Raw genomic sequence first — 27,812 nt, forward strand, 5'->3', positions numbered from 1 at the left:
ATGGGTAATCTTCTTAAGGTCCTTACCAGGGAAATTGAAAACTATCCACATTTTTTCCTGGATTTTGAAAGTAAGTTCAAAAAATTACAAGACAATGAGAGAATCTTTTCCATGACTTAAAAGCTCGTTGAGAGAACTTTTTAATGATCAAATACAGTGGCAAGTTTCCAGCAGAATCAGAATATCCAAATCCATATCTCCAAGATCATTCATTCACTCAGGATGCCTGTCCTCTTTCTTTTCTGTTTTTCAATAACCAAATGTGAAAGCTTTTTAAACATACTCATTTGCACAGAACTTGATCAGGGGGCAAATTTTTTCCTTGACTTTGAAAGTGAGCAAAACTTCTTGCCTGGCTTGCCGCCTTTATTCCTAATAATTTTTTCCTAATACTGTATGGATTTATGCATCATACAATATTTAAAAGGAGATTTGTAAACAAATTGATATATGCTTCTGTTTAATATTGAATTCCGATAAATACTTGTAAAACATTTTACTGTAAAACTGCTTAAATCTTGTTGGGCAAAGAGGATAAATGTAAGAGTAAAGTCTCGTCTTGACTTGGTTTCAATACACATAGTATCTATCCTGAAAGTAGACACACAAATACTGATGTTTTTGATGAAAAGCCTTGATTGCCTTAAACTTTTTTTAAGAATCATGTTTATAAAAAAAAAAAACCCACAATATTTTATTTTGTCACTTCATCATATAAAAGGTTTTTGGTTTTTTTAAATAAGTACCAAATATATCAATAACTACAACATAAATTGTTCAGATGGCACTTTTCTTTGCATTGTTCAATACTGAATAAACTGGGCTATTTTTATAACGTCTAAAAATGAAAATGTGGTCTATATATGCTTTATTGCATCTTTGTCACATGTTTGTCAGCTTACAAAATTTAATGTGTTGCATGCTAATTTTCTAACCACATCTGTACCTTGATGCAAGATAATTCATTTTTTACTGGTTAGTTCTGCATGTATTCTAGACATTCTCTTGAAAACTGGCCATCACATTTTTAAACATAGATTGAATCTCAATTCTGCTACTTAAATGAAATGCCTTTTTAAATTATACCAATGCATGTTGGCCTGGCTTTTTTTCTTAGAGTATTTAATTACCTTTATTAAACAATGGTTCTGGCAGAAATAATTAATTACAGACTTCTGTCAAATTCTTTTGGAAGAATGACAAGGACAATTTCAGTCTGAGTCCAAATTTGTACTTGTCTTAAAATACTCGAAGAATTGGATACCCACCTGTTTTCTAAAGTCATTTTTTTAAAAGATTGGATCCACTTTTAAAAAAAAATAATCTAGTCATTATTTTTAATTCTTAACAGAAAAACAATGGCGTTATTTACACACTCAGGTCAGCATGATCTTAAATCAATGCCTGTTCAAGAAACCACTAGAACATGCTTTCCTGAATTGAGGCTACAGCTTGGAAATAGCGTTATGTGGATATATAACAATTTCCCCTCCCAGATCTTAATTTGCTACGTTATGAAGAATCATGCTGATACTACTTGTAGAATTTAATCTATTCGTTCCAATAAATAGTACAAGTAAAAATTTGAGTTTGTAAGCCTTGCATCCTTCTCTCTCTTGTCCAAATAATATGAATGTGTTTTATTGTAAAACTGGGGTGTCAAACCTTTGTCCCAAACATTGTAATCTGGTCTATCAAACTTTAGAGTATTCAAATTGAGCTCTACACCTGCCTCTATACTTTTACAAAGGCCTCTTGCTGCCTTGGGGATGCACTGTTTAATCAGTACCATCATGTCATGGATTGAAAAAAAGGTACTTCTGCCAGAACTGCAGACTTGGCAGGAGACAGGTGGTCTGGCTGTAGGAGGCCTTGAAGGAAGAAATATCTATTTTTAAAATCTTGGCACTAGAACTGGATTTTCCTGAAGTATGTTGCCAACAAGAAATGGAGTGGGGTAATGCAGAGAACACCCACTCCCCAAGGACAGTGACAAGTAATTATTATAGGTACATGCATACACTTGTCTGGCACTCCCAACTATGGAGGAGCAAAAGTGTCTACAAATTTAAATTAGTTGACACTGCTGAGTGAAAGGTTAAAAATGCTGTGGTTTTGTTATTTATATAAATATAATTATTTATATATTATTATTATTATTAAAAGTACTACATGATTGAATTGAGCCAAGTCTAAAATGTATAAAATAAATACACCAGAAGTTTCCCTTAGCTGCATGCTTGAATGTACTTTACATTTACCCCATTACAGCATAAAAAAGAGGCTCTTAAACTAATATGCATGCATAAGAATGTACTTGGATTCTTGCTGGACTTGTTTTCTAACTTCTTGTATACTTAAGGTTTCTAGTTTTAGGTTTAAGTCAATTAAAATGCCACCAAAGCTGACACTTCAGAAGGCTTTTCTAAAATACACACTAACCAATGCCCTTCCGCAACTTACTTTTTTTGCATTGTTGAATTTTCTTTGAGGGGGCTGGGCATACTGTACAGTTACTGGGAACTCCTCCACCATACTTCTGGACTTGGGAGTTGGCCAGTTTATTTTGATATACAGTGAAACAAGATACTGTCCTTAATGGGAACCTCCTCACTTTAGAGACCACCCTAAAGAATTTCCAAATGTATGCCCTGATCCTGCAAGCAACTTTGCTCATATTTAAGTCTGAGTAATCTAGTCAGTTCTATGGGACTACTCACATAGTGGTAAACACATGCAAAAGTGGTGGAGGACTGGGGCTATATTGAGCACAGTTCTGTTTCATGTTCGTTAAAAGACCACCTCTGTTCTGCAACCAATTGTTGGTGGTCCCTTACATGATTAAAACTGTCTTCACTGTATTTCACTCAAAAATTAATTTGCCTAAAAAGCAAACAATAGAAACAGGAAAAAATAGAACTCTCTCTCTCTCTCTCTCTCTCTCTCTCTCTCTCTCACACACACACACACACACACACACACACACACACACACACACACACACACACACACACACACACACACACACACACACACACACACACACACACACACCTCTCTTTTATAGCTTCCGTGCCCCCATCACTCCTCATTATTTATATAGGGACAACTTTTCAATTGTATCTTTACATTTGATTAGGATATAATATATATATTATAGCTATTCTTCAATATATTTTTACATCTGAAAACAGTTGAGTTCAATCATCTTTCAGCTTCTTATGAAGTTGACACGCTTATTTTAGGACTATCTCTCAGAATTCTTACCACACTCGATTGTGTGACACACACACAGGCTTTGTGTCACAGACCTCCCTGTTTATCACAAGTGCACAATAGCCAAGCGATGTGTCCGAATGGTTTGGAGATAGGGGATGCATACAGTGTATGTGTATCCTTGGTTTTAGATTTATAGTTCTTAAAGTGAGATTATGTAGCAATTAAACAATAAAAACAATTTGCACCTTGAGTGCTGTCCTAAATATCTGGTATGTAACTTTAAAAGTGCTGAGACTTTAACAAATCTGACCATGTTCTACTGCTTTAGAGATTATGATGAGAACCAGTAGGGAAGGGCTAATAAACATTAGATCTTTGTTACTATGATGTTACTCTAAATGTGTCAACTGAAATTGTAAACCAAACCAGCTCTGTATTCCTCAAGCTTAGGTAATCATCTAAGTCCAGAGAAGTCTAGTTAGTGTACTGTAATGACATGTCTGATTTACTGCACTCTTAGTCAATATTAGTTTTGTTTGGGACAACTGCCTTTGGTAAAGTTATTTTATTTTATGATTGTATTGTCCCCAGATTGGAATTTCTGGCATGACAGTGTTTTCCCTGACTCCAAGGCTTTGTATTATCTTGATAGTCTATGGTTTGATGACCTTCAATAATTGATAATATTGGCAGATTCCTCAATGCATTTATCCCTTCCTGACATTATTTCTTACCTGGCTTGAGCTAGTTGCTCTTCGTCCACGTGCTCATCTTTCTAGGCACTGGAACATGTAGGTGATGGCAGGGCCTGCCTCCTCAGAGAGGAAATAGACAGCTGAGTGTCACCAGCATCAGAGGTTCTGGTGTTCTTTCCTCTTCAATATCTGCATAACAGAGTTTGGAGAAATTGAGTGTACATTGAGCCTTGCAATACTCCCTATGCTAGTGCATTGGTGACCTGGAGTAAAGGCCAATCATGATCCCCTGGGCCCTGTTCGATAGGAATGAATGAAACCAGTAGCATGTTGTCCCATTTGCTTCTGCAAGATCTTGTATATGTGTCATCAGCACAATGTGATAAGCAGTACCAAAGTCTTCAAAAAATTGAAGTACTATTACCATGTGACCTTTTTTCCCCCCAAACTTCAGTGGGTTTGGGTAAACAATGAGTACCAGCAGAACTATTTTGATGCCATATCTTGATATCTGACATCTGATTATGATGACTTCAGGGATTCTGGCAGAGAATAGATACTAATGGAGCTTGGGTGTTACCACTGTCTCAATTATCTTGCCAAGCAAAGGAGGCTGAGGGTAATGCAGACAAGGATACAAGAAATGTATGACAAATCAGGATACTTTCAAAGTGGTAAGATACATTCATGCTAAAAGCCAAACCCTACTCCATACATTCTATAATGGAGTGCAAATGGCAGTCTCTGATACATTTGGACCCTTGATATATTAATGCTCTCAAATATTATGGAGGAGTCCATCGTTCAGGTAGCGTTGAGCTTTTCACTTAAAGCAGGACTAAATTTGCTGTGTTTCACATATTAATGATTGAATTCAGTCTCAAAATTTAACACTGTTGTTCAGGGGAGAAGTAAATTTTTATGGAACATTTTCTGGATAAAATACTTGCCAATTTTTCTAGAGAATTTTTTTTTAAATCAGCCATCTATGAAATTTTAGCCCTAAGTATGTCTAATATTTCTTATTAACTATAGCTACACAATCACAATTAGTACAAACTGCAGAGTTCATAGAATAAAATATCAGGGTTGGAAGGGACCTCAGGAGGTCATCTAGTCCAACCCCCTGCTCAAAGCAGGACCAATCCCCAGACACATTTTTGCCCCAAATGGCCCCCTCAAGGATTGAGCTCACAACCCTAGGTTTAGCAAGCTAATACTCAAACCACTGAGCTATCCCACATACGTTCTACACCAGTGTCTTTTCTCAGGCACTGGTCACCACTACAATTTAAAATACAAATACATTAAAGAAAGTTATTCATCATAATAAGCTTTATTTCCACCAAAAGAAGCAGATGGAACTATCCCACTGTATGATTACTTCTGTTTTCAGACACTTTCTTCCTAGCCCAGCTGCTTGGCCTGTCTCCTTGCTCCCTATCTCCACTCCTCAGAATTCCCTAGCCTGATCATGGGGATGTAGACTGAGCTGTGGAATGATGAAAGTAGAATGGCATACATGCAGTATTACTTGATAGGGCTGCTCCCCAGCTGTGCTGCTTAATTTGTCCCCTATCTCTGCTTTAAGATGTGGCATCTTTTGGCTTGGCTGAGTAGTCCTACCTGTAAACAGACTCAAACCAACCACCACATTAGCCTTTCTCTAGCTCCCTGGCCCACTCATTCCGGGCCCCTGGCAGATGTCATTGCTTCCACCAATGGATGTCTGCACCTGACATATCTGCTTGGGTCCAAAAGACTGAAGCCCCTCTCTGGCAAACTACAAGTGGATCCCAAGAAAAAAAATTGCCTCCAGAGTTTAGGTGATGACCTGCGGTGCACACTGTTTTTGTAAGAATTTCTTCCCTCTCTGCTCACTGTTAGATGGTGTAAAAGATCTGATAGAGAGGGAGATTTGCAAATTAATGCACCTGAGAAGCAGAGCTTAATAGTTCAGCTCCTGAGGATGCCCTTTCCTCTGTTGGACTTCCTGTGGCTTGCTGAAGAGGAGTCCGAATGTGACAAACCTGAGCATGTTAGCTGCACCCTGCAAAGGTGGGGGGGGGGATATTAGTTGTGTGGGTGAAGACCGCCATTAGAACATGGCTGGAGGTTAAACAATCTTGTACTAAACACACAGCCACTCCCAAATATGCTCTTAGAAAACGGGCTGAAGTCCAGGGGGGAGGGTGAATCAAGACATGGGTTGAGGACAAATGGGTGAGCTGAGACTGTGTAAGGATGTAGGTGAGCAGCGAAGCATGCGGACAGGGAAGAGAGGGTGTTGTATGGAGGCAAGAGGTTGTCCTGTGCTGAGGCATTAGTGAATGAAGGGCTCCCTAGAGTGTCTAGAAAGCAGCACATGGAGAGCTCTTGATATGCCAGTGCCTCAGTGCAGGCATACTTTATGGACGTAACATGTTACAGGTATTTCTACTAACAAAATATCTTAATCTGGCCCAGGTCTGAGTTCATGTTTTGTATGAGTGCTCTCAAATCATTGGATGAGTGCATTGTGAGTGGCTGTTATAATTGAAAGAGTTTGGGTGGGTGGGTGGGTGGGGTAAGACCTGGGAATTAAGGATGGTTAGATAGGACTATTTGTTTAACTGATGATTTCCTTTATTACTTTTAGGTTGTTGTGTTAAGTGGGATGTGCATTTGAACATTAACTCTGTTAGTTAAGATTTTTGTTGACAACCAGAAGTACAAATAGGTTTCAGAAAATATGCACATATATCTAGGTAAATAAGGACAAGTTGGTTACTTATGTTAATTTTCTCAGGGCTGAAAGAAAATTTCTTGTTCAGCAAAACACTTGCCACATGAAAAAGTTTTTCAATTATGTGACTATATATAAATAAAGTCAGTATTGGTTAGCTCAGTTCATTCAATATTAAATACAACATATAAAATAGGTCAAATGAGCTATCAAATTTCTTAAACATTTTATATTCTTTTGACCGGATTCATGGGTGAATCTTGGATAAATTTAGAGGAAGGATAATCTGCATGTATGTATTTACAGAGATTTATTCCAGGCACATATCACCTGTGTGCCAGGGCAGCTAGATCTCTACAAAGTGATGCTTCTGGTTAAAAGGGGCAGGGTTTTAGCTCAGTGCATTCCTTCTTCGGGTTCTGTTTTCCTTACAATGATCAAAATGAAGTCCAACTGAGGCAACAAATGTTATTTCAACCCTTGCATAGAATAACTGCTGTTCAGTAGCTTCCTTGGGTGTGAAGTTAATGTGCAGACAAATATACAGCACTCTGATTTGGGAACGCACTCTGGAGAATGTTACTTTAAAAAAAAATGGTGTTTGGGGACAGCAAATTCTGTTTACTGCATTTTGTGACTTAGCAGGACACTGTACTTTTTCTTCATAACTACATGCTGAAATTTCAAAATGTAATCTCTGCATCAACTCAGAAATATATATCTTTGTAATTTATCTTGCAATTCTTCACTAGCCCTTGGGATATGTCAGCTGAAGAGTGGGTGGGTACGTGAGATGACCTATCACTTCCTGTCATGGATGCAAAATGTCACACTGGATTGCAAGCCCTAATGATTTCTTTGGCAAACCAATCTTTTTGAAAGTAAATATAACTATGACCCACATGATTGCCCCACCCTCTCCGCTTCTAAACAGAGGTTACATGTGCAAATATTGGTCAAAAGTGGTGAGGAGACAGGGTAAGAGATCTGAGTGGGAAGAGAAGCCAAAGATCAGCATGGTTCTTTACTCTCCACCCTTCATGTGAACTGTCCATAGGTTTAGGTAGCTGGCTGTAGGGATGAGCTGCACTATCTTCTCCCAGCAAAGTAGCATGTTACATGTTTATTAAATGCTGATTCTCCATACCTGTTATTACTGGGTTGACCAGTAATTCTATAATTTGATACAGATTAATAGCAGGACATCTTCACTTTAGGATTTGAAAAATCCTACTATGTAACTTTCAATTAGCAATACATAAGACCCCAATCTACTTCCAACTGCTCTTTCTTTTCATCAGTTGAAGGATCTCACTTTTGTCTCAAACAACTATCACCAGCCTGCACTTTTCATCTTTTTGTCCTTATGTGTTTCAAACTCTTTTGACATAAAATTCTTGACTTTCTTACTAGGGCTATTTGAAAAAATGAGCTGGGGACTCTTGAATATTTGTGTGAAAATTCACAGACACACACACACCTTTTTAATTCAAAATTTGTAAAATTTTGACTAGCTCTACTGTTGGCTGAAAAATAGGTGAGAAGGATGACAATCCTCTCAACTTTTTCTTTATCCAAATCTTGAAATTTCATCAATTTCAAAAATGTTGACCAGCTCCATTTTCTTACATTTCATCTACGGTGCTTAGGGATTTCGGGTACAGAAAAATCCTTTACCTCTCTCATAATTTTTTTTCATGTAACCAGCTATGTGATCAGTGTAGTTTTTTCTTCTGGTGTTTTCCTGCATTATCTTGACAAGAAAAAGTATACTTCTGAGCTGGAGATGGAAGTAAGAGCTAAGGAGGTAATACTTTAAAATTGCCATTATACTTTTCTGTAATATTGTCTTGCAAGCAAAGGGAGTTCTGTGTACACAGGAGTAGTTTTCCTGAGTTGGGCAGGTACGGTGGTGATCAGTGCCATAAGAACCTAGACAAATTTAAAAAAAAAAAAAAAAACTAGACAGGCAAAAATCAAAGCTGTTAATCACAGCACATATCTCAATATAACAGCTGAGTAGATTCAGCAGCTTCCATCATCTTCTTTCACTCCAGACTTGAAACCAAATAACAGTGCTCAAGACAGTCTCTCCAGCAAATGATATCCCACTTCGGGAAGCAAGTCTTATCTCCTGTGAGTGTGTGGGGGGGAAATAATTTCAAAAGCCCTTCTGTAAGAGTAGGATGCAGACCAGATAAACGTAAGCCATATCACTTTGATAAAGGACTACCAGTATAATCTTACTTTACTTACAACAATAAAACAAATGAGCATTCTTCTTGAAGCACGAGGCATTGGTGATGCGGGCATTTTCATTCAAACAGGTTTGGATTTGGATTGATTAGACACCTCCTATACTTCTTCCCCTTACCCCATCAAATTTTGCGTTGATAGAGTAAATGATACAGAGACAGAATCTTAATAACTCCCAATTGGTCATGTGAATCTTAGGCATCACAACTAATGAAAACTTTCATTAGCACTTATGGTGAATTCCATGATGTGCATTTTGTTAATTCAAGGGGCATTGTACTGTTTGGGTCTGACCATGTTTAAATTAATGGCTAGTAGACTGAATCCTGAGTACCTGAGGCTGTTCTCAGCAGGCGCTGAATTTTCTCTTTCTCTTAAAGGATTTACTGCCACAGTTTATTGCTGCCCATGGAGGCCCTTTTTCAGGGGTACAAAGAAAGCAGAAAAAAATATCTTGCTGGGAATACTTTGGAGTTTTCTTAAAGCAACAAAAACAGTCCATTTTGAACTTTGAAGGAGTTCTGTTTTATAGCAGCCTCACAAGTTATTTTGGAAGTTTTTTTTCTTGAGCAGTTCTTCTCTTCCATGTACTTCTTCTCTTCCCCCCCAACCCCCCCAAAAATACCTTTCACTTTCTAAAAGCAGGGGCACTTCCAAAACCACTTGGAACTGAATGCAAGTTAAATAGTGCCCTACAGAACTTGACATTCCATTTTTGAACTATTGGCCAATATTTGTTCTCATTTCTATTCAGGTGGCTTTCAAAAATTATGATGAACTTTGGAACAACAGACCAGAGAATTTGGGGCTGTTAGTACAAATAACCATTTTATTCCCAAGAGATGCTAAACCTAAGACCAACTCTTTCAAACTAGATTGTCTCAGGTCTGTATTTAGGCACCTAAGTAATCAACCTGTTTTTTTTTTCTTCCAGGCCAATTATAGTTGTGGGTGTTTAGCATTTTTAAAAATCAAGCTGGCTGACTAGCTGCCTAAATGGGAATTTATGTGCCTAATTTGAGACACTAGAGTCTGAAAATGATATCGAAGACACTTTTTATTCATATCCCAGTGATTTCAGAGCAAGAAAACAGTGGAGCTTGAATTCAATTCAATTAGAAAAGTTATTGGGTCTCAGTTAGATAGATTGTCAGCTAATTACAATTTGCAGAAATAGTCATAAAGCTTCCAAGGATCCCCTCTTCAGGCTGGCTAGCAACTTCACTGTGAAATCAGATATTGTCAGCTCCATTGCTCAAAGCATTTGCAACTTCCGGATGGAGAATCAAGTTTCCTGTTAAAACACGAATAGAGGCATCAACCGTTGGAAGAAGTAGTAGATATCTATATTACGTCATGTTCCAACTGTCTTAAGTTCTAAGAACTTATGCTCCTCCTATTCCCCTCAGATCTGCACAGTGAAGGCCTGAGAGCATGCGGATGATGAACAAGATTGACCAAGCCCTTTGCCTAGGCATCCACTTTTGCAACTTCACACTGAGGAATGCAGTTCTCCCATGAATCCCAGGTTCTGTTGCTTTGCAAGTGCAGTGCATCCAGGAAGTAATGTGGGTTATGAGGTTGACACTCCCTTAGTGGCCTATTGGGTACTTCTGCTCAGTGGAAGTACCCGGGCTACTTTAAGTTCAAGAAGTTGGCATGCGGGTGTTGTGAACTTCCTAGACTCTGAAAAAACAGTCATGCAAGTTCCTTTAACATACATAAAAGTGCTTTTAAGTAGCTATAATTTCTCCCTTAAGTGTTCCTTCACCCTTCCAAAAAAAAAAAAAAAATCCTCACCAAAGGTGCATTGGTCCTTGCCAAGACCAACAAGTTTAGAAGCGAAAGCTGCATTTGGAGTTGGAGCCAGAAAAAGTGAAACCACTGCCTTTTTTGTAAACATATCCATGAAATGCCTTTGCTGAAAACATCAAAAAAAAAATTTCCGTGCACATGATCATACTCATGAAATTTCAGGTGGCTTGGTTTCATTTTGACTAATTTAGAAGGTAGGAAACTCAATCTAGTTTATAAGGAAATTTTGTTTAAATCTTAACCATGGAGAGATTAGCATCTCTACCTAATACTTTTTGGAAAAAAATTCATTGCATTTAATGGTGTTTGGAGTCCTCTTAAGTATAGTATTTGCTGTAACAAGTAATGCTGGGGGAGAGGGGTATTCAAGGTCATAAAATACCTTTTGTCTAATTGCTTTTGATAAATGAGGGTGTAGAAACAATGTTGCTGTGATTTTAAGACATGACTACAGCATACATACTATATCTTTCATTCTATGCTGTTCTCTGTATTATCAGTGCTGGGTGATGAGCTATGTAGTAAGGGGCAGTGTTGACAAGATAGGCTCAAAGCAATGCCTTCAAGGCATTATGCTCCCTTAATGTTCGGGTCCGTCAAAGCCAGACAGGTGTGATGCTTTTGGCAGATATGATGCCTCACTTAGTGACATGCCAAGATTGGTCTGCTTGAAGAGGAGACATTTTAACTTTCATTTGGCTTCATTTTCAACTCCCTGAAGAGGCCACCCAAGACCTCACATTACCCCAGCCTCATTAACTTCAATGCCTTTGGTCCACATCGCAAATTCTTAGGGACAGCGGGACATATTGATTGGCTTTATATCGTCCTCATGGCGTATAATTTTAGTGATATCCCAGGTAATTGCACCAGCTTCACCATAGAGACAATCCTTTGTATATTTGATGGATAAGCAAGGCACTGCCTGACAGTGGTTTTTGCACAGCTAATGTTGATGCATACCTGGCAGTTGCTACATTTCCAGCAACTGCATGGTCTGGAACAGATCATTTGAATCAGGGATGTTAGACCCTGAGGAAACTGAGGGCAAGTTGGGTTTTTTTCCCCTCTGTGAAGGAGGAGGAGACACAATGATTTCTTCCCAGGAACATCGGACTCCACTGTTCGTAGGAAAATGGCCTGGATTGTCCCTTCTGCTTCAGAGACCATTAGGACCCCATGGTAGGCATTTTGAGGAGTACCTCAAAGAGGCTGCTCTTACAGACAGGGTAAATGATTACCACTGTCTTGTTCATGACTAGTTGGTTGAATAACAACATCCTTGCAGCTCCCTCTCTATCTCTAATGGGTCTGACAAAGTATTTTCTCTCAAGGGGTTACACTAGTTGTTTTCCACCTTCCCCATGACAATTTGCTGGTGGAGGTTGTAAAAGGCAAAGCCGGCCACTTTGGAGGCTTTGATACAGGATTTACCAGTTGGTAGTGCTGGCAATTCATATTAGGCAAGCATCACTTGAAACTGGTGAAGAAGGTCTCACTTCCCTGTGTATTTTATTTTCCTCCAAGAGAGATGCAGTGAACTTTCAATGATAACCAGTGAGCGTATAGGCAACCAGACTTCAGATGCAGGTGTTTCAAGTGATGGTGATGTGTCACTGAGGGCAGTTGTATCTAGCATGGGCGCTTTTTGGCTCTCTTGGCTGTGTTCAGACTTTTACAGTAGAACCTCAGAGTTACGAACACCTTGGGAATGGAGGTTGTTCGTAACTCTGAAATGCTTGTAACTCTGAACAAAATATGTTTCTTTCACTTAATACAGTTTTAATTAATTAAAGTCTTGTATTAAGTTAGGAAAGTAGAAGTGAATTATCTGGGCTGTCACGGTTGTCCTAAATAGAGGGAATTTCATGGATGGGGCTGTCTCCTGTTGCCCGGGACAGACAGATCTGGTTCTACCCTCAAGCTGCAAGGAGGCTGAAGTAGCCATTCTAATGGATTTGTGGACCTTATTACTCAAAGAAAGGAAACTTTCAGTTAAGCACAGTTAGGTTGTCCTAGTTTCTAATTTTACTTCTGAAAAATACCTCTAACTTTTTTTTCTATGCAATGTTGTTGTAGCCTTGTCAGTCTCAGCATGGTAGAGAGACAAGTTGGATGAGGGTATATCACTTATTGGACCAACTTCTGTTGGTGAGAGACAAGTTCTCGAGCTTACACATGAAGAGCTGTTATTCAAGTGTAAGCTTGAAAGCTTGTCTCTCTCTCTCCAACAGAAGTTGGTCCAATAAGAGAGATTACCTCACCCACCTTGTCTCTCTAAATATTTTGAACATTTGAGTGTACTGACTTGAGGAGTGGGGGGAGAATTGAGCAAAGACACTGGTTCTGATCTAAAGCCCACCAAAATCAACGGGAATTGACTTGAATCAGCTTTGGATCAGAGCCTGATTCTGATCTTTCTTTCTTTGATGTAAAGGAATAACTTCTTTGAAGTTAGTGGAGTCGTACCAGAATAAAATCAGAATCAATTATGACTGATCCAATTGGAGTTAACGCCATAAATGGAACTGAATTATGTTGACATTCATATTTCATTTCTAATGTGACGTGTATTTGCTTTTTATGTTTCTTAGATGCACAGCCTACAGATGGAGAAAGGGAGGTATGGAATCAGATCAATGCAGTTTTACAGGATTCTGAAAGCTTGCTTGCAGACCTTCAGGCTTACAAAGGAGCTGGACAAGAAATAAGAGATGTATGATAATATAGCAATGACATTTCTCTTGAAGAAACATCAAGTAATAGCCTGCAGTATTTATTTCTACTTTGCATGCCAGACAGTTCACAAAAGTTATTTATATTAAAAGTACTCAGTAAAACTGTACTTATAAAATACAGTAGATATTTAGAATTAAATTACATTAACTCTTTCAATGATAGGTTCAGTACTATCAGTGGTGTTTCATTTAAACATCTTAATATTAATACAATTAAATACTGTACTTTGGTTCTCGGAAAACACATTTTATGTACCTTTATGGGGGGGAAAAATCAACATCCATATTTAGAAAAATATTTCAATATCGTTAAGGCACTGTAAACATAAGAAAAATGCAAAATAGTTTCTGTTCTATGTAAGACTGTCAAATGACACCATAAAAATACACTGCAATTACAATTCTACATATGATCGTCTAAAGGAAAGCTTCTGAATTGCTACAATTATCTGCTAGCATTCAGAATTGTATCTGTCAGCTTTAGCTCTCACTTAACCTAGGGCGTTTGCCAAGATAGGTGTCTCGGTCTCTCTGATACAAGATCTTCATGATTATCATTAGTAAGAGCAATTGGTCACTTAACAGCCGAAACCTACTACTAAAGTAGTTACAGAACTCCCATTCAGTGTGAAGGGACCAAGCTTTGACCCTGTAAACCCTTTTTCAGTGTGAGTGTAGTACAAATGGCCTTCGTTAATGTTTCTGCTATGGATACTTAGACCTAAAAAATGATTCTGAAGCATGCTCCTGTATGTGGGTGCTGCACTTTGAATGAATAGTTTTAAAATAGTTCCCAGGACTGCATTAAATGTTATTGTTTCTATCACAGCTGAAACAGATGCCTTGATATTTTTGGTTTGCTGTTTTTTAAAAAGCCCTTGACCTTGTATTTTTGGCTTTTTTTTTTTTTTTTTTTCCATTCAACATCTTTTTTTTACAATTTTTCTAGATTTTTTTTCAAGAAATATTTTAAAAACTATCATACTGGCAATCTTCCTATATCTATACATCTACAAAAGCCTGGTTCTTTACTCCCAGTGTCATATATATTTACAGTAATATTGTCATTGCAGGCAATACAAAACCCAAATGATATCCAACTTCAAGAAAAAGCTTGGAATTCAGTGTGTCCTCTGGTTCTGAGGCTGAAGCAGTTTTATGAGTTTTCACTCAGACTAGGTGAGTGCCTCATATATTTGTTTTAACCGATAATTTTTTCATATACAGATATACAAAGCTTCTCTTTTTCTGAAAGCTTAGAGAGTTTCACAGTAAAACGTTGTACTATTAATTTGACTACAGTGCCTAGATTTCTCTCTTCTGGGAAGCCTGTAGGTTCTATTTGCACAGATCTGAACATAAATTTATCCTGATGTAATTTTGGGAATTTATTAAAAGCAGCACGAAGCCATATGCTTTAACATTTAGGGTTCTGGCCAGCCCTTGAGTATGTTTTCACTATCAGTACTGGTCAATTTCCTGAGCTAAGGGAGAGCTGGGAAAGAGGGTCTGGGTTAGGACTCCTGAGTGGAATGGGGAACAAGTATAGACAACCTTCAGGTCCACCTGGCTGAGCTTTCCCCTCCCAAAGCCTTTGTAGGAGATTATCCCTGCATCCTGTATTGCCAGGTCCCTCACTCTGCATTTGTAATCCTCATGTTGGACCCCAGTGGCATCGGTGACGAAGGGTGGATTCTTTTTGGCAGAGGTCCCAGAAGCATCTTCATATTGAAGTGGGGCGGGGTGACCATTAGGGGAAGTAAGGTGGATGAAGAGTCTGAGGGACTGGATGCAATAGATCTTTTTTTAGCATTTGTGTGTTAGGGAAGGACTGTCAAAGAATTAGGGATGTGGAAGGTCTCTTTTGAGAGAGAAGAACAGGATGATGTGAAGAACTGGGAGTGATGGCAGAGAGTGAGGAGCCAGGTTTTTTGTTTGTTTTGTTTGTTTTTTGACACCCCGCCCCCATCCCTCATTTTAGAATCCTATGGACAATTATTAATTATGTCCTTAGGGCTCCGCAGGTTACAGAGGGCCTCTCTTCTTGACAAATTCTTATTTAGAAATCAAGTTTGTTACAAAAAAAACTATACATATGGCATAAAGCATCAAGGTACAAATTGACATTGTGTCAAAAATGCAGAAACCATGACTTACTACACAATATTTTGTGTGATTTTTATCTTCCTTAGAGAAAGCACTACAGAGCTTATTGGAATCATTGACCTGTCCACCCTATACTCCAACTCAACACCTGGAACGAGAACAGGCTCTAGCCAAGGAGTTTGCAGAAATCTTACATTTTACTCTCCGCTTTGATGAACTTAAGGTTAGAAATATTTTTTAAATATACACTGAAACATTTCCTTGCATTTTGAAGTGTGTTGAATACTGATTCTTTTTATCCATTAAGATGAGAAATCCAGCCATTCAAAATGACTTCAGTTACTACAGACGGACAATAAATCGCAACAGAATAAACAATATGCATGTAAGTAAATGGAACTTGGACATTTTGTTTCCACTCTGGAGTTTATGGATGTGCGTTCCCACCCCGGTGGTAATGTTTTTTGCATTGGTTTACAAGCTGCCTACTTTAAAGACCATATTGTCAACTTCTTACATTGATGAGCAGTTAATCAAACAAGTTGTACCATTGACCGCAATGGGACTACTCATGTAAATAACGGCTCACCAGTGAGTATGCAGTTTATCTGTTTCTCCCTGCTGGTAACATTTTGAAAGGAGTGTCATTTATTAACTACTTTTTTTTCATATTTTCATCAGATAGACATTGAGAATGAAGTAAATAATGAAATGGCCAACAGAATGTCTCTATTTTATGCAGAAGCCACACCAATGCTGAAAACACTCAGCAATGCCACAACACACTTTGTATCAGAAGTAAGTGATAGAAAATAGTGCAAAAAATCTTAATATTTAGTTGTACAAGTTGGTTTAATGATCATGGTTGTGTTTAACTTTTCTAGAACAAGACCCTACCGATTGAGAATACAACAGACTGTTTAAGTACTATGGCCAGTGTATGTAAAGTCATGTTGGAAACACCGTAAGTTATTTATCAGTTCAATCTTTTTTTTTTTTGGTCTGTTTAAGTAGCCATCTAGCATGTGAGCAGTTTTTGCAAACTAAGTCTAGTATGTATGCCTTAAATTAAAATATCTTTCTAATATCTTAGATTTTTATAGAACAACCAGCCTGGTAGTTTCTCTATAAAAATCTAAGATAGATATTTTAATTTAAGGCATACGTACTAGACTTATGAGTAGGCAAAGAACTAACATAAGAAGTCATGCCTCCTATCTTGACTAGTATGAATATTTTTCATTAATAAATTAACAGTTTTGCCCAGGGAGGTTCACAGCATAAGGCTCTGATTCAGAAGAGTGTTAGAATTGGTACGTAGACTTCAGTGGGACTACTTGCATCCATAAAGCTATGCACATACTCTGTGCTTTGCTGGATTGGGGGTCTAATTTCTTAGAAGATCCCCAAACAATTGTACATGGGGTAATCTTCCTGTAGTTGATATCACAAAACCAGATACTTCAATCTGAGTTATGTCATTTTTATAGACAAACTGGTGGGAACAAAGATAGTCTTTTTGGGTGGTGGTGAGGGTTTTTGTTTTTTTTGTTTCTGAAAATACTGGAGGTTCTGGAGAAGTATATATTTTATTGATCAGGGAACTTGTTTAAATTTAATCTCTATTTTGCTGTAAACCAACCAATGGAGAGAGTTTTCACTCAGTTGTGATGTTTGGCCAAATCTACCTTCACTGCAACAGTTTATATATAAAGTTTATCTAAATAGCTAGAACTGCAACAAAAAAAGAAACGTCAAAATGCTCCTCTGCTTCGATGCCTACAAAAACTGCTGTGTTATGACCATGGCTTACCAAGTTGATCATAGTCATTTGTTACTCCGTGCTCCCTTCCCAATTTGTTTGTATCCATTTCCTATTCAGATTAAGGAAACTCTTGGAGGTAGAGGCCATCTTCTCATTATATGCTTGTACAGTGCCTAGTACGATGGGTTTTGTCCTCTAGGCATTACCACAATAATAAACATCAAATACTATCAGTGCCCCCGTTGTAGAAGAGAGGGATGTAAGTAACAGAATAACTGATTATTTCCCAAGAACAGGACCCCGTTGTACGTTAGCAAGGAGTACATGTGTCCAATGTTCTGCAAACGTTAATTCAATCCTCATAATACAGCTGTGATCTCCTAGATTAATATTTTCACATTGGGAAAGTGTGGCTGCAAAAGAAAATGTCTAAAGCCATATAAGGAGTTGGTATCCGAGCTGAGAATCCCTCTGCTCGGTTTCTGTACTCAGCAGACAATAACAGAGGGAGAGTATACTAAAATGACAAAAGGAACGTAGACTATATTGTCTTTAGCTTTAACTCAAATGCCCTTACTCCTTTAGAAAGGGACTATTACAAAATTTTACTGGGTCCAAGGGATTTCTTTAAATAAAATAAGCTAAAGATTGTGTAATGAGGAAGCCACTGTTTGTTTTTTGGCTTTTTTTAATTGTAGTCTAGTTTTTTAGTTATTTTGTACAATCCATCTTTATGAAAGGAATCCCTTAATTTTACTTACTGTTATGGCTTCTGCTGCAGTTGATCTACCAGTTCTAAAATGTCCTGGCATGATGCTTCTAAACAGATGGTGGGAGGAGGGGAGGAGATATTGAAGGTCAAAGAAGGTAGTAGTAGTACATCTCCAGTGAACTCTCATTTACCCTAACATTCCAGGAGCTATGACATACTAAAAATTATCATCGTCCTAGGAATTGAATTAACAAAGCCTTAAATATGATAAAATGTAAGATACAATATTTTATTCTTACTGATGGTGAAAAAAATCTGGTGACCTTTTTAAATTCATCCTCCCTCTGCTCCATATTTCATATATTAGTGACCCTTAATCTTAGCTAAGGGTTATTACCAAGGGTTGTGGGGGATTCTCCATCACTGACAATTTTTAAATCAAGATTGGATGTTTTTTCTAAAAAAGATGCTCTAGAAATTACAGTTAAACTTGTTCTTCATTCAGAAGAGAGCAATGAAAAGTGACTTATTTGGGGTGATTCAATTTTTGGTTGTCCATCTTGACATCTGATAGGAAGCTGATTTACATAAGTGTTAAGCATCCGCTTCTTTATTTTGAGTGCATCAAATTTTTTGTACCCATCTTGACACCTTAATCAGTCGCCTTTCAAAATGTAGGCCCATGCGCTTACAAAAAGTTAGCATAATTAAGGAAAATTTAAGGAATTAAAATAATTCAGTTAGAGTGGCTAATAGGTGTAATGGAATTCCAGTTGATAAGCTTAAAGGGGTGTTTGGTTTGTGTTTGCTGGCCACTCGGGGTCAGGAGCAGATGTTTTCACTGATAATATGCCTATCCCTAGATTGACTACAGTTATTGTTTGCAAGAGATTGTATTGCCATCCTGGTACAACTGTTTTTTTTAAAGACAATAAAATAAGGAATGGGACATTTTTCAGAATTGCACAGCTTTGTCCTGTCTGCTTCCAATGAAGTCAGGGGTAAAACTTATATGAAGCAGAGTTAGGCAAATGCTGATTGCTTTTGAAAATACCACCTAAAAACTTTAAAAAACAATGTTAAAATTATGCTTTTTACAAATCATAAAGGAGACAACTGAATAGTTATCAGACATTTCCAGATATAAGTGCTCATAGCCTGTTTGATTATATGCTATTATTGTTACTACATTATTTAAACAAGAGAAAATAGAGTTCAGGAATTCAAAGTAAAGGAAGTGTAAAGTACAGCTTCTAGTTTTTGGAAATTAACAAGGTTCACCATTCTCCTATTGCTGACTTTCATTTAAGAAATCAGCAGAAAAGTTGTCAATTAAAACAGTAAAGGAGTTAATCTGAACCTCTGATGTAGGAAGGTAGTTGAGAAATATAACACAGACTAGTCTCAGGCCTCTTTTCTGCTCAATTCATTTTTCACCCCCCTGATGATAATTTCAAGGAGTAACTGTTGTAGTGACTGTTTAACTTTGCCATCCACATACTGAGGCTACCATTTAAAAGGCAAATAAAATCTTGGTAGGAATGTTACCTGTTCACTACTCATATTTAAACAGAAGTAGCCTTACTGTGAGTTCCTATTGTTTTGGTGTTCTAATAGTGAATAATGAGCATTGTCTACCTTTATAACCTTCCATATATGTGGAGACCTCCAGTAAATGTCTAAAATTCATGCTTTGATAGAGGCGATAATATGATCTTTGAAGAGGTAGTGGACGATTTTACTGTACCATCAGTTGTTTTCTGACTTTTTTTTTCTCTCTCTCTCTCTCTCTCTCTCTAAACTGCCAAGTTGATTCAAGGATCATTACTGGTGTTGGTTTCCTTAAAAGCTTATTGATTTACATTTTTAATGCTATTATATCAGATTTGGGATTTCCGTGCACTAATACTCTAGTTTGAGAATAAAGTTCTCATGTGAAACACATGAAAGAATAAAATTGTGCTATGCAGAATCAGTCAAGAATTTTTTTTTTAATTTATTTTCCAGAGAATACAGAAGTCGGTTCACCAGTGAAAAGACTCTTATGTTCTGCATGAGAGTAATGGTGGGCGTTATTATTCTCTATGATCACGTTCATCCTGTGGGAGCTTTTTCTAAGACATCAAAGATTGACGTAAGCATAATTTACAAGGAAGATTTTTTTTTTTTAATGCTCTGTACATTTGCAAAATATTTGTCTATCGATTTCTTCCATAGAAGTTTAGGTTTTTATACAAATCATTTTCAATTGTTTTTGAATCTTGTATCAGACATTAGTGCTCATTTGTCTTGTATGAAGCCAGTTCTGTTGCTTTACTAGCTGTTCTATTACAGTAAAATTGCAGTGTCGACATTCTGGGATAAACTAACCTTGTAATTTGTCAGTTCTAAAACTCTCACTTTTTGGACATGTTTCTAATCTAAATAACCAGCTATTTTGTGTGGTTACTATTTTGGCTGAAACCCAAACTAAGCCTAAAGTTTATCTGTTTAATGCTGACTGAGAGGTTTTAGCTTAAGTTTTGGTGAACATAGTCATGAAGTGAAATCAACCTTTAATGTCTTGCATACATACAGGAAAAAGTGCCTACCTATTTATCCAAGGTGCTTTTGACAAACTTAAATCTACAATCAGTTAAACAGCTAACCTTCAACAAAACTAAACTGCAAGTGACAAAAGAAAAAAAGTTCTTCAAGTGATTGCTCATGTGTATTCCACAATAGGTGTGCGTGCTCACCACATGCACCGGTGCCAGAAGTTTTTTCCCCTAGCAGTACCCCTAGGGAAGCGCCCCAGTGACCCCTGGAGTGGTGCTTCCATGGCACGGTATAAGGGGCGCTCATCCCCAAAACTGCTTGTTCGTTCAGTGTATGGTACCTGTAGGTAGTTAGTTTAGTTTAGTTTAGTTTAGTTTAGTTTAGTTTAGTTTAGTTTAGTTTAGTTTAGTTTAGTTTAGTTTAGTTTAGTTTAGTTTAGCTAGAGCGCCCGGGCCGGGGCACGTCCCGTGCCCTGGGTTTTAAGTCGTGTGACACTTGTTGGCGATCTATGCCAGTGTGTGATCCGCACGTGGACTGTTTACGCTGTTTGGGGGAAACCCATCTATCGCTGCAAGATTTGCAAGTCGTTTAAGCCTCAGACCAAGAGAGAAAGGGACATTAAGCTCCGGGCTACTCTGATGGAATCGGCGCTGACCCCGCCTCCAGCACGCAGCTCTGAGTCGGCACCGCGGTGTGGATGCGTGGCAACCCTTCGGTGCCATCAACTAGTCGGCACCGCTCCTCGTCCACAGGGCAAACCCGGGACAGAGGCTTGACACATGTTGGGCAGTCCTCGTTCCCCACTGGCCTCTAGGCCTCAGACTCAAGTTGAGCGAAGTAGCCCAGCCCATTCGGAGCAGGCCTCCCTGGATGTCCTGGATGCTCTCCACACCGGAGGCCCTGCAGGTGGCCCGGGATGTTATGTCCATGCCAATACCAGGAGCACCGCCAATGTCAGCCCCGTGCTCCAGAGGCAAGCCGCCGCTGGGATCTCCGCAGTCACCCCCAGCTCGGTAATGGTCTTGATCAAGGGAACGTTCCCGACGCCATTCACCCAGTGATGGTTCAGGGCAAAGTCCACGTGGATCACCCTCAACGCCCACCAGGCTGTCTGTTTGGGTTCCGTTTGACCGAGACTTTCGGCACCGCTCCGCCTCGAGGAGCGAACACCGACAGGACCGAGGGAGATGACGCCAAAGGTCCTAGTCTCGGAGGGGCTATTGCAGCTGGTCACGGCACGAACGTCGATGTCGTTCCCGTCCAGGACCCCACCACGGCACCGCATCCACAGCCCCGGGCGTCGATCGCCGGTGTCTCACCATCGCGAGTCCACCCGCCGGAGCCGATCGTGGAGCAGCTGTTATCAATGGTACCAGTCCTCCACGTCAGGATTGCGGTCCCGTGGTCGGCATCACTCCCAGCACCGCTGCTCCTCTTGGCCCAGGGACAGCGGCAGGTCATATGTCAGCCCAGCCTCCCTTCATAGTCATCCATTGATGGGCCAGACTAGCCAGGCCGAACAGCCGGCTCTGCCTGTGCCACAGTAAGTGCAGTGGCACCGGGCCCCGTGGCCGGCCCAATGGTACCAGTGGGCACCGTGGCCCCTTGTGCAGCCCTCGGTGGGCTTGCTCGGTGGCCAGAGCCTCAGAAGGACCATTGGCCTCCCTCACCAGACCTCCGAGGAAGGAGTAAGTGGTACGTACATCCTCGGCACCGTGCCCGGAGACCGACCAGGTGGTGGACCCTCCAGTGGACACACAAAGTATTGCGCCTCATCCTCCCCGGATGAGGCGATTTATAGCCCCTCCTCCCTCCGTCCCGCAGGAGGACTTTAGGGTCCACCAAGAACTCTTAAAAAGGGTGGCATCAAGCCTCCACCTCCAAGCAGAGGAGATGGAGCAGCCCTCGGGCTCCCTGTTTAATGTACTGTCCTCCTCGGCACCAGGCAGGGTGGCCTTGCCTCTCTGCAAAGGGGTGGCGAAAATTTCAAATGCCCTGTGGCAAACCCCGGCCTCATTGGCCCCCATGTCTAAGAGAGCGGAACACAAGTATTTTGTACCCACCAAGAGGCATTAATACTTATACACCCACCCTGCTCCTAACTCCCTGGTGGTCGAATCGGTCAGCCACAAGGAACGGCAGGGCCAACCAGCCACTACCCCGAAACATAAAGATTCAAGGAGGCTGGACTCATTTGGAAGGAAAATATATTTGTCCTTAAGTTTCCAGTTATGGGTGGCGAACCACCAGGCTCTCCTGGGCCAGTGTGAGTTCAATCTGTGGGGCTCCCTGCCAGTTCTCATCAGGGATCCACCCTCAATAAAGCTTCCCTTCTCCAATTGGTTGTGTGCTTTTCTCCTGGAGTGGTCGCGGCTGACCTCAGACCGATGGGTCATCAACACCATCTACCAGGGCTACACCCTCCAGTTTACTTCCTCCCCGCCAAGCCCCCTGTCCCCCTCCCTCCTGGGGGAACCCTCGCATGAGGCTCTGCTTGAACAGGAGGTGGGTGGCTCCTGGGAAGCAGTACTGGGGAAGTTTAAAGGCAAGGGGTACTACTCCCGCTATTTCCTTATCCCAAAGGTTGAAGGGGGGCTCAGGCCCATCTTGGACCAGTGAGGCCTGAACCCAGTACATGGTGAACCTCAAGTTCTGCATGGTCTCCCTGGCCTCCATGATTCCCTCCCTGGATCCCGGGGACTGGTACGCCACCCTCGATCTGCAGGACGCGTACTTCCACATTCATATATTCAAGGGGCACAGGTGCTTCCTCCATTTCATGGTTGGGCGGGAACACTACCAATTTACAGTCCTCCCCTTTGGCCTGTCCACTGCCCCCAGGGTATTCACAAAATGTATGTCGGTAGTGGTGGCCTACCTCAGGCACCGGGGGGTCCAGATCTTCCCCTATCTGAATGACTAGTTGGTCAAGGGCAGCTCCCGGTCGCAGGTGCGGGATCACGTGGCGCTCCCTTTGTCCACATGCACCACTTTGGGCCTGTTGGTAAACAACACCAAGTCCACATTAGTCCCGATACAATGCATAGAGTTTATTGGGGCGGTCCTGGACGCCTCGTCGGCCAGAGCCTCTCTCCCACTGGACAGGTTTGAGACCCTGAAGGGGCTCATCGACATGGTCACAAGGTTTCTGGTGACAACAGCCAGAGCGTGCCTCCAGCTCTTGTGTCACATGTCGGCATGCACGTATGTGGTCCGTCACACCAGACTCAGGATGAGGTCCCTCCAGCTCTGGTTGGCCTCGGAGTTCTCCCAGGCCAGGGACAGGATGGACAAAGTCCTCACGGTGCCCGAGCCAGTGATCACCTCCCTACGGTGGTGGTCCTCCCCGAGAAATATGCTCCAACGGTTCCGGTTCAGAGGCAGGACCCCATCGCTGGAACTGGTGTCCGATGCATCGGACCTGGAATGGGGGGCCCATGTGGGGAACGTTCAGACCCAAGGTCTGTGGTCGGCACGGGATCTGACCTTCCACATAAACGTCAAGGAGCTCAGGGCAGTACGGCTGGTGTGCATGGCCTTCCACTCTCACCCGGAGGGCCAGGTGGTCAGGGTCCTCACAGACAACACGGCCTCGATGTTCTACATCAACAGGCAAGGTGGGGCCCAATCCTCTGCCCTCTGCCGCGAAGCCCTCAGGCTGTGGGACTTTTGGTATAGCCCACGACATCTGCCTACAGGCCTTCCATCTGCTGGGCGCCCGGAACGCGTGGGCGGATCGCTTGAGCAGGGACTTCTCCTCTCAGCACAAGTGGTCTCTCCACCCAGAGGCGGTGCACAGACCTTTTCAGAGCCGTCGCTGTCCCTGGTTCTGCTCCGGGGAGGGCTGGGACGGGATGCTATCTCCGATGCCTTCCTCCTGTCCTGGTCAAGCCAGTTTCTCTATCCCTTTCCCCCATTCCCACTGATTGGCAAGGTCCTGGAAAAGATAAAGACGGACAAGGACCGGGTCCTTCTGATTGCCCCGGCATGGCCCAGGCAGCATTGGTACGGGACCCTCACGGGCCTGGTGGTCGCCCCCCGTGGCCGTTGCCATCCTGCCCGGATCTGCTCTCCCAGGACCAGGGCCGCTGCCTCCACCCCAACCTAGCGGCACTCCACCTCACGGCTTGGCTGCTAGATGGTTAGGTAGGGAGTAAAGGATATGCTCGGAAGGGGTTCAACACATCCTCTTAGAAAGCAGGTGGCCCGCGCCGAGCCTACTTGGCAAAGTGGTCTCGGTTTTCCAGATGGGTGGACGAGTGGGGCGTTTCCCCGGTGGCCACCCCAATCTAGTTTATTCTGGACTATCTCCTTCACCTTAGAGCCCAGGGCCTGGCGCCCTCGTCAATCAAGGTGCACCTGGCGGCCATATCGGCCTTCCATCCGCCGGTGCAGGGCCACACGGTATTCTCCCATGCTATGACTAGCCTATTCTTTAAGGGGTTGGATTGTCTCTTCCCATATGTTAGGCCCCTAGTCCCGCAGTGGGACCTAAACCTGCTGTTGACCCGTCTCATGGGGCGCCCGTTTGAGCCGCTAGCCACATGCTCCTGGTCACAGCTCTCGTGGAAGGTGGCCTTCCTGGTTGCGATCACGTCGGCTAAGTGGGTCTTGGAACTCAGGGCCCCGACCTCCGAGCCCCCGTACACGGTGTTTCATAAAGATAAGGTCCAGCTCCGCCCACACCCTTCTTTCCTCCCGAAGGTGGTCTCTGCCTATCACATGGGTCAGGACATTTTTCTGCCAGTCCTCTGCCCCAAGCACCATGCGTCCAGTGAGGAGAGATGGGCTCTGGCTTTTTACCTGGAGCGGACTAAGCCGTTCAGAAAGTCCTCGCAACTGTTCATCGCCTCGGCCGAGCACGTGAAAGGTCAGCCGATCTCCACTCAGTGGCTCTCCGACTGGATCACCTCTTGCATCTGTGCCTGTTATGACCTGGCGGGAATCCTTGCGCCACCAATTGTGAAGGCGCACTCGATTAGGGCGCAGTCCTTGTCTGCTGCCTTTTTGGCCCATGTCCCCATTCAGGACATTTGTAGGGCTGCCATGTGGTCTTCAGTTCACAAGTTCACCTCACATTATGCGATTGTCTCTCAGACCAGGGAGGATGCCGGGTTCGGCAGGGCCGTTCTCCGTCCCGAGAGTTTGTGAACTCCTTCCCACCTCCAGCAGATATAGTTTGGAATCACCTATTGTGGAATACACATGAGCAATCACTCCAAGAAGAAAAGACCGTTACCTTTTCCGTAACTGGTGTTTTTCGAGATGTGTTGCTCATGTCTATTTCACATCCTGCCCTCCTTCCCCTCTGTCGGAGTTGTCTGGCAAGAAGGAACTGAGGGTGGGCTGAGCGCGCAGCGCCCCTTATACCACACCTTGGAGGCGCCACTCCAGGGGTCGCTGGGGCACTCCCCTACGGGTACTGCTAGGGGAAAAAAAAACTTCCGACACCAGTGCACGTGGCGAGCACGCACACCTATTGTGGAATAGACAGGAGCAACACATCTCGAAGAACACCAGTTATGGAAAAGGTAACTGTCTTTTTTTCCCTAACAGCTTTCCTTCCCACATATGAACAACTGACCACTTTCAAAAAAATTTGTGCATCTGTTTTTTATAGTAATATTAGCTTTCATAATAATTTCATCTGTAGATCTCAAAGCACGTTACAAAGATACTTTCACTGACTCCACATTACAGTGGGGAAATTGAGGCACATATAGGCAAATTGACTTTCTCAAGGTCAGTGGTAGAAGTGGGACCAGGTTTCCTGATTCCAGTGTCTTACCCAATAGACCATGCTGCCACAGAAATAAAACACTTGAAATATTGCCAAAAGCCCAGTTGTATATGATAGCTTTCCTAATCTATATGATGATTGTTACACAATGCTGTTATCAAATGAATGGGGATCATTTGCCTGGCACTTTATTATGTATTGTAATCCAAGTTTATAACAGTGTACGTAGCTAGATACAAAGTAAAAAGGAATTGGCAGGCAGGAGATATTCAAGTCAGATTTTAGCGTGTGCAAAGGGGACCCAAATCTTAATTTCAAGTGTAAAGTGCATGTCCTAGTATGAATACTTCCAGTATTTCAGAGTGGTCTATTCAAACGAAGGGTCAGTTTTCTGCAGAAGGCAATTCTCCTCTCCTCTTCTCTCCAAGCCAGCAATCTCTTGGAAAAAGTTTTGGCGCCACCCTTGCCCATTAGTTAATATAATGACATTTTACTGTTCATGCTCACTGGCTGTATGAGACATATTTGGAAATAAAGCTGACCTGTACTGGTTAGGTTTTTATCTGTTTTCATATACTGCAAATTCTATATTGTTCAATAGTCATATGCTTCTGTTTCTAGATGAAGGGGTACATAAAAGTTTTAAAGGAACAGCCTCCTGATACCGTGGAAGGCCTTCTGAATGCTCTCAGGTATGTATGGGAGTAGATAGAAGAGTATGGTGTGAGGTGCTCAGGCTATATGGTAAGGGGGCAGGGAGGCATGCACATATCTAAGGTAAGTAGATGTACTAAACCAGGGGTCGGCAACCTTTCAGAAGTGGTGTGCCGAGTCTTCATTTATTCACTCTAATTTAAGGTTTCACGTGCCAGTAATACATTATTTAGAAGGTCTCTTTCTATAAGTTTATAATATATAACTAAACTATTGTTGTATGTAAAGTAAACAAGGTTTTTAAAATGTTTAAGAAGCTTCATTTAAAATTAAAATGCAGAGCCCCCCAAACCGGTGGCCAGGACCCGGGCAGTGCGAGTGCCACTGAAAATCAGCTCGCGTGCTGCCTTTGGCACACGTGTACTAAACGAAGATTCCAAAAGAGCCGAATATATTTTGATTATTTCTTAGCAAAATTAATGAGATTGTTTTGAGATTTGTAATGGAGATGAAATGGATGAATGATAATGGAACCACTGACTGTCTTCTATGAAAGTGTTAATATCAAACCATACAATTACACCTTCCATTTTAGAGTTATGTTCCCAGCAGTAGCTTTGTTTCCCATAGGGAAAGTGAGGAAACCATGTTTAATATACATAAACCTACTACATTTTGTAAAACTTCATATTAATTTGCAGAACAGCTAACAAAGCTTTGAGGATATCCTAATTCATGTTCATTGTTTGTATATTACGCTTTCACTTTGTATTTATAATTCCTAGGTTCACTACAAAACACCTGAATGATGAATCTACTTCCAAGCAAATTCGAGCTATGCTTCAGTAG

At 41.4% G+C, this 27,812-nt stretch overlaps 1 protein-coding gene across 1 annotated transcript; it reads left to right on the forward strand.

Annotated features, from left to right (window-relative positions):
- On the forward strand, positions 1-27,812 carry CYRIA (CYFIP related Rac1 interactor A). The gene is made up of 10 exons (XM_065401268.1): positions 1-70; positions 13,305-13,426; positions 14,522-14,627; positions 15,641-15,777; positions 15,862-15,939; positions 16,236-16,352; positions 16,439-16,518; positions 20,039-20,165; positions 26,931-27,001; positions 27,749-27,812. The coding sequence occupies exons 1-10, from the start codon at positions 1-3 to the stop codon at positions 27,810-27,812; spliced, it is 972 nt and encodes a 323-aa protein (XP_065257340.1).

Source organism: Emys orbicularis, chromosome 3 (genome assembly GCF_028017835.1).
Source record: "Emys orbicularis isolate rEmyOrb1 chromosome 3, rEmyOrb1.hap1, whole genome shotgun sequence".
Lineage (NCBI taxonomy): Eukaryota > Metazoa > Chordata > Testudines > Emydidae > Emys > Emys orbicularis.

What these genes read in the sequence shown, in the direction of transcription:
- CYRIA (XM_065401268.1), top strand. Translation starts at nt 1, where the DNA reads ATGGGTAATCTTCTTAAGGTCCTTACCAGGGAAATTGAAAACTATCCA. An exon ending in AAAGTCATGTTGGAAACACC is followed by an intron (nt 16,519 to 20,038) that starts GTAAGTTATTTA and finishes TTTATTTTCCAG; the next exon opens with AGAATACAGAAGTCGGTTCA. An exon ending in CTAAGACATCAAAGATTGAC is followed by an intron (nt 20,166 to 26,930) that starts GTAAGCATAATT and finishes TTCTGTTTCTAG; the next exon opens with ATGAAGGGGTACATAAAAGT.